This window comes from Prionailurus viverrinus, chromosome A1, assembly GCF_022837055.1.
Source record: "Prionailurus viverrinus isolate Anna chromosome A1, UM_Priviv_1.0, whole genome shotgun sequence".
NCBI classification, from domain to species: Eukaryota; Metazoa; Chordata; class Mammalia; order Carnivora; family Felidae; genus Prionailurus; species Prionailurus viverrinus.
In genome coordinates, this window is record NC_062561.1 from 214,548,203 (window position 1) to 214,559,922 (window position 11,720).

The 11,720-nt window shown below is 45.9% G+C and overlaps 1 protein-coding gene across 2 annotated transcripts in view; it reads right to left on the reverse strand.

The window, feature by feature from the left end:
- NPR3 (natriuretic peptide receptor 3) overlaps nt 1-11,455 on the reverse strand; it is a 72,935-nt gene extending 61,480 nt beyond the window's left edge. For both annotated transcript variants that reach the window (XM_047876588.1, XM_047876582.1), the window contains exon 1: nt 10,681-11,455. In XM_047876588.1, the coding sequence (XP_047732544.1) occupies nt 10,681-11,437 (757 nt within the window). In that variant the 5' untranslated portion in view covers nt 11,438-11,455. The remainder of the gene's footprint in view (nt 1-10,680) is intronic.
- Between the last annotated feature and the right edge of the window lie 265 nt (nt 11,456-11,720).

Genomic DNA, 11,720 nt, shown 5'->3' on the forward strand with positions numbered 1-11,720 from the left:
CGATCTGTAGGCTGTTCCCTAATCTCTTACGGCTATTTCATTCATGCCTAACTCCACAGCAACTATTTTTAACAACTTGCCTTTATACAATCTGTCGGAAGGTTTAAAATAGTTTTCACTAAAATAGCTTTCTCTTCCTACTCATGTTTCATCAGTTTATACAATATCTAATTAAATTACATACTTATGATAATAAGTACAAGTGGTATAAACACATTTGGCAACAACTCTTGGAAAGGACACAGACAAGTGTGAGAAGAGTGTGGGCATACTCAGGAGAAGTATACAACTACCAGCATTCACCAACAGTCAATAAAGTGTACAGAGAAAAAGAGACCTTCAGCTAATCCTACCGGCTGCTTAAATGAAGGTCAATTAAGACAATTTGTGTTGTATTTAAGTATAGTTAAATATATAAATACTAAGTTTTTTGGTCAAATTGTTAAGTTTCTGAAAGAGGGGATGATAGTGTGATCCTAAGTTTCTGGGTGTTCTTCATTCTGCTCTATTTTTCTCTTTGCCAAAGAACTTGTGATGTTCCATGGCATCCTCCACCATCTGATTCCCAGTGTCTCTTCTGTAAGTGACTTCTCACGATCACAATATGTTCTTGCAATCACTCTAAGAAGGGCAGAGAGAGAAGTGCAGAGGGGTGACTACAGAGGTCAATTCAGAGAACCAGAAACAGAGCAGATAGCATAACTGAGTTAGGAGGCTATCTTTTCCCCCCGCTCAAGTTTCCATCTGGAGCAACCTCTGAGAGAGTGACACTCCTCATCTCTCAATGGACCTCCATTTATCCCTCTCCCCCCACCCACCCCAGAGGAAAAGGACTAAATTGTTGGATTGGTGAGTCTAAAACCAAAAATGGCATGCTGGACCCAACCTTTTCTTCCTTCCTTTTTTGGGACATGTCTGCTTGTGGAGGGCACATATTAGGGGAGAAATAATAGCAAATAGGCCTTCTTGGCAACAAAGCTACATCCATATTTTCTAATACATTTTACCAGCAGTAAAAACATATTTTCAGAGCACCTGGGTGGCTCATTCGGTTAAGCATCTGAATCTTGGTTTCGGCTCAGGTCATGATCTCACGGATCACGAGTTTGAGCCCCGCATTGGGCTCTGTGCTGCCAGCGCAGAGCCTGCTTGGGACTCTATCTTTCTCCCTCTCTCTCTGTGCTCTTCCCCTGCTCACTCGCTCTCAAAATTAATAAACTTTAAAAAAAAAAAAAGGAAAAGAGATGTTATGTCATGAAAGTGAAGCAAGATATGCCATGTGCTGAAAATCAAAAATATGATAGCAGAAATTAGAAACCAAAACTTAATAGAAATCTGGGGCATAGTCAGAGGAATATCTAAATAAGAGGAATTTCTTTTTAAAAGACAGGTGGTACTGTCAGAATGGCTAAAATTAAATCAGGAAACAACAGAGACTGGCAAAGTGTGAAGAAAGGGGAACCCTTTTGCACTGCTGGTGGGAATGCAAACTTGTGCAGTCACTCTGGAAGTTCCTCAAAAAATTAAAAACAGAACTACCCTACGACCCAGCAATTGCACTACTAGGAATTTATTCAAAGGATACAAAAATGCTAATTCGAGGGACACCTGGGTAGCTCAGTCAGTTCAGTGTCCGACTTTGGCTCAGGTCATGATCTCACAGCTTGTGGGTTCAAGCTCCACAGGTTGGAGCCTGCTTCAGATTCTGAGCCTCCATCTCCCTCTGCCCCTCCCCCACTCACACACTGTCCCCCCCCCAAAAATAAACATTAAAAAAAAATTTTTAATGCTGATTCCAAGAGGCACATACATCCCAATGTTTACAGCAGCACTATCAACAATAGCCAAATTATGGAAAGAGCCCAAATGTCAAAGACTAATGAATGGATTAAGAATATGTGGAATACTACTCGGTGATGAAAAATAATGAAATCTTGCCATTTGCAACAACGTGGAGGGAACTAGAGTGTATTATGCTAAGCGAAATTAGTCAGAGAAAGATATCATATGATTTCACTTATATGTGGAATTCGAGAAACTCAACAGATGAACACAGGGGAAGGGAAGGAAAAATATGATAAAAACAGAGAGGGAGGCAAACCATAGAAGACCCTTAAATACAGAGAACAAACTGAGGACTGCTGGAGGGGAGGTGGGAGGGGGGATGGATTAAATGGGCAATGGGTGATGGGCGTTAGAGGGCACTCTTTGGGATGAGCACTGGGTGTCATATGTAAGAAATGAATCACTGGGTTCTACCCCTGAAGCCAAGACTACACTTTATGTTAACTAACTTCAATTTAAATAATAAATAAATAAATAAATAAATAAATGACAGGTGGCAAATAGGAGAAAAAGAGTAAGAAAAGTAACGTTTTGATCCAGGAAGCCTAGATTGAACATCAAAATAATACAATTCTAAGGAGCGCCTGGGTGGCTCAGTTGGTTAAGTGTCCGACTTCAGCTCAGGTCATGATCTCATGGTTCATGAGATGGAGCCCCGTATCAGGCTCTGTGCTGACAGCTCGGAGCCTGGAGCCTGCTTTGGATTCTGTGCCTCCCTCTCTCTCTGCCCCTCCCCTGCTTGTGCTCTGTCTCTCTCTCTCTCTCTCTCTCTCTCTCTCACTCTCTCAAAAATAAGTAAACATTAACAGTTTTTTTAAATAAAATAATTTTTTAAAATGTTAAAATATTGGGAGCAAAAGGAAAATTCTAAAATTTTTCAGGAAAAAAAATAACAGATAACAAACAACAGGTCAAGAATCCAAATCAATTCAGCTTCCTAGTAGCAGCAGTGGAATTTAGAAGACAATCCTTCAAATCTTGAGGGAAAACGATTTCCAACCTAGAATTCCATAATAATGTATAAGGGAAGAATGAAGACATTTTCAGTCATGAAAGGTATCAAGCTTTAGCTCTCATCCACCCTTTCTGAGAAACTCCTGGAGGATGTGCTCACCAAAACAAGAGAATAAGTCAAGAAAGACGAACACATAGAGATCTAGACAGAGAGAGATAGGGAGGCAATGGGAGATACAGGGGGGTGTTGGGGAAAGAATCCAGACTGACAGCTGCGCAAACTGCTTAGATAATAACCAAACCGGAAAATTTCAGGGGGCTTAAAATAGAGTTGATAGATGATTTAGTTATAAGCTCGTAGGACACTAAGCAAACAATCAAAAACAGACTTTTTTTTAGCCCAAGGAAAACCAGAGCAATAAAGGAAATATCATTGTAATAGCCTATATGGGCCAACTACAAATAGCATTTAGAAGGCAATAATGATATAGACACTGAATGCGGAGCTAACCAAAAATTTTCACACAGCCATTTGAAGGATGGCTGCAAGGAAAACCTTGAGTGTGTGGTGAACACACAGTAGAAGAGAACCAAACTAACATCTTCCACTGGGATGGCAAGAGAGAAAAACAAAAACTGAAATAATCAAAGTAACCTGTTTTCTGGAGGTCTGAAGCCAAATACCAACAGAAATAGCTGCAAGGGTTGAAAATACTTTCCTCTGGATAAAACACCTCGGAATAAATCTAACCAAAGAGGTGAAAAATCTATACACTGAAAACTATAGAAAGCTTATGAAAGAAGTTGAAGAAGACACAACAAAATGATAAAATATCCCATGCTCCTGGATAAGAAGAATAAATATTGTTATTATGTCAATACTAACCAAAGCAATCTACATCAATGCAATCCCTATCAAAATAACACCAGCATGTTCACAGAGCTAGAACAAATAATCCTAAAATGTGTATGGAACCAGGAAAGACCCCGAATAGCCAAAGCGATTTTGCAAAAGAAAACCAAAGCAGGAGGCATCACAATCCCAGACTTCAAGCTGTATTACAAAGCTATAATCATCAAAACAGTATGGTACTGGCACAAAAACAGACACTCAGATCAATGGAACAGAATAGAGAACCCAGAAATGGACCCACAAACATATGGCCAACTAATCTCTGATAAAGCAGGAAAGAATATGCAATGGAATAAAGATGGTCTCTTCAGCAAGTGGTGCTGGGAAAACTGGACAGAGACATGCAAAAGAATGAACCTGGACCACTTTCTTATACCATACACAAAAACAAACTCAAAATGGATGAAAGACCTAAATGTAAGACAGGAAGCCATCAAAATCCTCGAGGAGAAAGCAGGCAAAAACCTCTTTGACCTCGGCCGCACCAACTTCTTACTCAACACGTCTCCAGAAGTAGGGAAAGAAAAGCAAAAATGAACCAAAATGAAAAGCTTCTGCACAACGAAGGAAACAATCAGCAAAACTAAAAGGCAACCAACAGAATGGGAGAAGATATTTGCAAACGACATATTAGATAAAGGGTTAGTATCCAAAATCTATAAAGCACTTATCAAATTCAACACCCAAAAACCAAGTAATCCAGTGAAGAAATGGGCGAAAGACATGGATACTCCTCCAAAGGGGACATCCAGATGGCCAAGAGACACATGAAAAAATGCTCAACATCACTCAGCATCAGGGAAATACAAATCAAAACCACAGTGAGATACCACCTCACACCTGTCAGAATGGCTAACATTAACAACTTGGGCAACAACAGATGTTGGCGAGGATGCGGAAAAGAGGATCTCTTTTGCACTGGCTGGTACAGCCACTCTGGAAAACAGTAGGGAGGTTCCTCAAAAAATTAAAAATAGAACAACCCCACGACTCAGCAATTGCACTACTAGGTATTTATCCACGGGATACAGGTTTGCTGTTTCAAAGGGACACATGCACCCTAATGTTTATTGTAGCACTATCTATAATATCCAAAGTATGGAAAGAGCCCAAATGTCCATCAATGGATGAATGGATAAAGAAGATGTGGTACATATATACAATGGAGTATTACTCGGCAATTAAAAAGAATGAAATCTTGCCATTTGCAACTACATGGATGGAACTAGAGGGTATTATGCTAAGAGAAATTAGTCAGACAAAGACATAGGACTTCATTCATGTGAGAACTTTAAGATACAAAACAGATGAACATAAGGGAAGGGAAGCAAAATTAATATAAAAACAGGGAGGGGGACAAAACATAAGAGACTTAAATATGAAGAACAAAGGGTTACTGGAGGGGTTGTGGGAGGGGATGGGCTAAATGAGTAAGGGGCATTAAGGAATCTACTCCTGAAATCATTGTTGCACTATATGCTAACTAACTTGGATATAAATTTTAAAAAATAAATTAAATTAAAAATAAATAAATAAATTGTGTGTGTGTGTGTGTGTGTGTATGTGTGTGTGTGTGTGTGTGTGTGTAGACTGAGGAAGGTTACATAAATAAATTCACAGGTAACATCTGTAAAAAATATGAAATTAAAAATTCACTAGTATGGGAAGTTATGGCTAATATTTCTTTTGAAATTAGCATCATGGAAGGCAACCACTTGTTTCTTTTCTCAGGGAAAGAATTTGGGGATAGAAAAAGCTGCTGATTTGATCAAATACTGTTTTTGCTTCAACCAATATACTTGCCAGCAACAAAAAAAAAAGGAAAAGAAAAAAAAAAAGCTTTCCTCTGGGAAGTGAGAAATGGGAAATACAAGATAGGAAATTCTTGTTCCTAATAAGGCTTGTGTAATCTTACATTTTTTTAAAGTTTATTTATTTATTTTGAGAGAGAGAAGTGCAGAGAGAGGGAAGGAGAGAGAATCCCAAGCAGGCTCTGCACTGTCAGCATGGAGCTGGATGCAAGGCTCAAGCTCACAAACTGTGAGATCATGACCTGAGCCAAAGTCAGACGCTTAACCCACTGAGCCACCCAAACGTCCAATCTTCTGACTTTTTAAACTATGTAACTGTGTAACTAACTCCCATAAGATTAATATTTTTAAAAAATACTTCTTTCTGGCTGTTCCTACGCTATACAACAATGGGTTTCATTTGCAAAACAGAGATTGCACTTTTATTTTTGTTGTTCACAAAGTTCCATCTACTCCAAAGGCTTTCAGAATTTCAACACTACAACTTACAATGCTTCTTTCTTCCCCTGCTGTGTGTTAGTTATTTTACACTTAACATGCATTCTTTGCCCAAAAATTCTGCTGACCCACCACTTGGTCATTTACCCCAGGCTAATTCTAAAAATAAATGGCTCTTGTACTGATTAAATACTGTTATCTCTACAGTTGTTATGCAGCCCCAGAGTAATGACATATTAATAACTAAAAGGATAAAACTATAGTTCTTCACACAAAAATGTGTGTGTGTAAGACTTCTCGTTCTGCATCTCATAACATGTATAGACAAAACAACTGCTAGCCTCTATTGCTTGAAAAAATCTTTATTTTTAAACTAGCCTTTTTGAAACTAAATTTATTGCTGAGTATAGAATACTGAGGGCAGTAGTAGGCGTTAGAATTGAATCAGTTTTAAATAAAGATCATTATTTTTTATGAATATTTACTCAGGTGTGTGTATCTTGGTGATGATATATGTTGGTTAAAGATAAAAGAGGGGGGAAATTTTTAACTATTGATTTCAATGCTAAGTCCCTAAAAGGAATGACTAATGTCCCTTCATTTTACAGTACAGCACATGACCAAATAAAATTTTAGTCATATTATTATTTGAGATGGTGGCATTATCAGTTTTTACCCATTAAGAAATTCAGACATCGGGGCGCCTGGGTGGCACAGTCGGTTAAGCGTCCGACTTCAGCCAGGTCACGATCTCGCGGTCCGTGAGTTCGAGCCCCGCGTCGGGCTCTGGGCTGATGGCTCAGAGCCTGGAGCCTGTTTCCGATTCTGTGTCTCCCTCTCTCTCTGACCCTCCCCCGTTCATGCTCTGTCTCTCTCTGTCCCAAAAATAAATAAAAAAGCGTTGAAAAAAAATTTAAAAAAAAAGAAATTCAGACATCTGTGATATGATCTTAAAGATGACTTAAGATCAGGGCGCCTGGGTGACTCAGTCGGTTAAACCTGACTTCAACTCAGGTCATGACCTCATGGTCCATGAGTTCAAGCCCTGCATCTGGCTTTGTACTGACAGCTCAGAGCCTGGAGCCTGCTTCAGATTCTGTGTCTCCGTCTCTCTCTGCCCCTCTCCCGCTCATGTTCTCTCTCGAAAATAAATAAGCATTAAAAAAAATAATAAAGATTAATTTAAGATCAAAAAAACTGCCAAAAATGTTACCTCCAAAAGAGGGGAGAAATGGGAGACTCTCTAGTTCTCTGAGGTTTAACATGGAGTTTTCAAGGACAAAAATGTGGTCCGTCATATGTTTCATACCTGAATGAGCACAAATCCAAACCCAGGATCAGTGTGAAGAGGCCTGATTCTCATCCAACCTCACCGTTTCGGGGAGGAAATTCCACCTCAGAGAAAGTCAGTGCCATGCCCGGCCACACAGCAGCTGAGTGGAGATGCCAAAGCCAGAGCACCTGCTTCTCCTTCCAGGGTTCTTTCCCCACAGCAGGGCCTCACCCCTGCAAGGGCGATTATCATCACATACATAAAATAGTAATAACTATAATAAAACCTCGCATTTACTAAGCATTCAGTGTGTGTCTGGCACTGCTTCAGCACATCCCGTGTGTTAGCTCATTTAGCCCTCTCAGCATCCCCAAGATGGGGTGCCCCAACCACCCCTACTTGACCTGAGGAGCCCGAGGTACCGAGGTTTAGCAGCAGCCCACCTGTTTTGCCAGTGAATGCCTGAGCCAGGGCAGGTGCTCTGGGAGAAGTAAGAGTGATTAGTACTTTAACCACTTATGGAGAAGTAAGAGTGATTAGTAAAATGTCCCCAGAAAGGGGCGCCCAGGTAGCTCAGTCAGTTGAGCAGTCCAGGCCATGATTTTGGCTCAAGCCATGAACTCTCAGTCTGTGGGTCAAGCCCTGAGTTGGGCTCTGTACTGATGGCTCGGAGCCTGCTTGGGATTCTCCCCCTCACCTCTCTGCCCCGCCCCCACTTGCTCTCTCTCTCTGTCTCAAAATAAATAAATAACCATTCTGGGGGCACCTGGGTGGCTCAGTCAGTTAAGCTTCCGACTTCTGCTCAGGTCATGACCTCAGGGCTTGTGAGTTCAAGCCCCCCACCACGCTCTGTGCTGACAGCTCAGAGCCTGGAGCTTGCTTCAGGTTCTGTGTCTCCCCCTCTCTCTGCCCCTGCCCTGCTCACACTCTGTCTCTCTCTCAAAAATAAACATTTTTTTGGGGCGCCTGGGTGGCGCAGTCGGTTAAGCGTCCGACTTCAGCCAGGTCACGATCTCGCGGTCCGTGAGTTCGAGCCCCGCGTCAGGCTCTGGGCTGATGGCTCAGAGCCTGGAGCCTGTTTCCGATTCTGTGTCTCCCTCTCTCTCTGCCCCTCCCCCGTTCATGCTCTGTCTCTCTCTGTCCCAAAAATAAATAAAACGTTAAAAAAAAAAACATTTTTTTAATTAAATAAACAAAATTTTTTTTAATTTTTTAAAAAGGTGCCCAAAGAGAGCTTTGTTATCAAGCAACTTTCTCTCCTGAGGGTACAGAAATGGGGGGTGGGGGTGAAGGCTTAGGAGAGAAACTTTGGTTGTGTATTTCTGAATATTTATATTTCCACCAGGTCACTGCTGGAAATGTATTTCAGAGTAAGCATGGTGGCCTTATCACCTGTAAAGCATACAGTTCAGCCCAGCAAACTTCCACTACTAAATTCAAACGTGTAACAAAAACATAGAAGCAGCAGCAAAAAGACCTGGGAACAGCTCTGAGGCTCCAGGACTTAAAATAATCGGCAGCACCAGACTGTAGCCCAAGGCCTCTGAGCCCCCAGGCCTACCAGGGCACTGGTTCCTCTCTACCCCTCGCCTCAGCCACACCATTGTGAGGCTGAGGGGCCTGTCCTCCTCTGGGCTGACCGCTCCACTAGGCCAGGAATCACAGGCCATGTGTACATGGCTCACCACCACCAGCATTTAGACCTTCAGGGCTTTGGCAGCATAGACGCCTAGGCGGATCGCGGCCCGCGCCCTCAGGGTAACACGCCCCCGATTCCCAGCCCTTCCTGGCCTCGAAAGCCAGGCCCTGGAAACGCCTGGCCTGGCCCTCGAAAGTCAAGAGCTGAAAAACCAGGTTCCGAAGAACAGAGGAACCCGAGGTCTGCAGGGGTCTGCGGTAACCTGGGGACAGGGAGAGGGGAAAGAAGTAAACGTGGGTTCTCCGCCGGGCGTGGCGAGTCCGCAGCGGTTGGACATAAGTGCCCTTTTTCATAATCAGCGAAACCGGCGCCCCGCCTGCTTGTCTGGCAGGGATTCGGCGCAGACAGACTGGAGTTCAACGCTCAAAACTTGGCGGTGCATCCCCACTGTCAACACCTCCCATCTCCTCCCTCTAAAGAGAGCGTTCACTCCGGAGTCGAGTCCGAGTGGCCAACCTGGGAAAAAGGGATTGCCACAGCGCCATCCTCCGTGGAGCCTCTGCCCACTCTCACCTGTTTCTGAGGCCCCAGCTTCCGGTTGCACTGTGTCCCACGGCCAGCGTCCAGGCGCCTGGCCTTGCCAAATCGTGGGCTAGCCCTGTGTTTGGCTCAGCCCTTCTCCCCTTTAGCTTCCCCACGTGGGGTCGTGGGGTCGTGGGGTTGTGGGGTCGTGGGCAGCTTTGCCCGGACTGCACCACTGACAATCCAGGCGCGTGCGCGCCGAGGGGGAGCAGAGGTGGAATTCCCTGAGCACCGTGCACCCCAAACCTGACACCCGGAAGGAGGGAACCGCACTTTACTGGGACCTCAGCCCACCTTCACGCAGCCTACGCTGCTGTAAAAGGGGCCTTATTGGGGGCATCTGCAATTAGGTATCCACGACCACCCGCTTCTCCACCCGCTCGCTGTAGCCATAGCCGCCATCCTCAACCTTGAGCTTTGTTCAGTTAGGTGGCTGTTCAAACCTCCACAGACCCGGGGAGAAAACTTGGTGGGGTACACTTGGAAAAGCAGCACAGCGCCCGCTTCTCCAGCGCTCTCTCGCGCAAAGCCTCAGTCAGGACGCTTTAGAGACCGCGATTTCGAACGCACCGGGGGTGGGGGTGTTAAGTGAACCTGAGTCCAGACACAACGAGGCATTCTTGGTGGAAACCGCAGGAGCTCGTTTATAAGGGGCACAGAAGAAATGAGAAGGGCGAAACAATGACCCTTTAAAAGAAAGCTGGGATTTGTGGAAGGAGCAGCCAGGAAAACCGGACAACCAAGCTAGCCAAATAGCGGCGAGCCAGCAGTGAGTCCGCATACGCTTCCGCACTAGTGGGGGGCGACACGTCGGTAAACGACTGGGCAACAAGTTCTTTCGGCCTTGAGACGTTTTCAGACCATGTTTGGAGCAGGGCATCGGAGTGCGCCCCCAATCACTAGACTGGCGCTGGTGAAGGGGGAGGGAGGAAGAAAAGCCCAAGCGGTTCGACAGCACCTGTCGGACCTGGTCAAGCGGGAGCTGCAAGCTCAGACGCCCCTCCCCCAGGCCCTCTACATTCACCCCGAGACCTGGAAGGGCGATAGTCAAAGGTTGTCGCAGCCAAACAGCGCACGCCCCGGCGAATCCCCGTGTGCGCGATCTCCCCCTGTCCTCTGTGCAGCAGTGGGTAGTGGACTCCGCAGAGGAGCGGACGGGTACGTAGGGAGAGCCGCCGAGAGCGGTAGGGTTAGGGCCGGAAGCCCGGGGCGCGCTCCTGCTCACCTCTCTCACTGGCCTGGATGTAGCGCACGATGTCGTCCAGATCCAAGTCTTTGGTCTCATCGAAATTGTAGGCAGACGTATGCAAGCCCTCCTCCTGGAAGACTTCGTGGACCCCTTCGAGGGTGAAGTAGCAGTTCCGCTCCAGCTTGTCATCGCTGTAGACCAGCGCGGCGCGGCTCCACTGGTGGTGGCGAAATAGGGCGAGCATCATCTCACCCATCTTAGCGTATGCGGGTGCCACGCGCGTGAGGTGCGAGTATTCCGTGTCCTTATGCTGGAAGCCGGCGGCTAGTGCCCCTGCGGACAGCATAGGCAGGTCCCAGTGCGACGCAAGCCGGGCCACCGGCGCTGCCGCGTACTCGCACACCGGCCCCAAGATGAGATCCGGCTTGGCGCCGCGTGCCGCCGCCACGCGGTCCACCAGGCTGAAAAGTGCGCGGTTGCCGCAGTCCGAGTCTTCGTAAGCCACATGGAAGCGAGTGCCGGGTGGCAGAAGCCGCCTCTCGGTCCCGTTGCCCTCCACGCTGCGCAACGCGTATTCGATGGCCGGCCGCACCCGGGCCAGGGAGAACAGGTAGGAGTCGTCCTGGGGTAACAATACCAGCACCTCGATCTTCTGCGGCGGCAGCGCCTCTCTCTCCTGGCGCCCTCCGCCGGGGCTGGCGCCCTCGCCGCCACCGCCACCGGTGCTGCCGACCAGCAACGCCCAGACAAGCAAGACGCACTCGGAGAAAGTGAGCACCAGCAGGGACGGCATCGTGCCGCAGGAAAGCGCTTGCCCTCGCTGCCGACTCGCCCTCTGCCCCCCACCCACCCTTCCTCTTTCCTCCCCACTCTTCTCTGCGAGGTCCCTGCGCCCCCTTGGGCGCTCTAAGAAAATAGAATATCCCTTTCACTAACTTAACAAAAGACAGAGAGGAAGAGTCCTTTGCAATGTCACTCGTTTAAAAAAGGGAGAGAGAGAGAGAAGGAAGAAAAAGTTCACCGCGTGTAAACCTGTACGCCTGTAATATATATATATACTTATAAATAAATATATA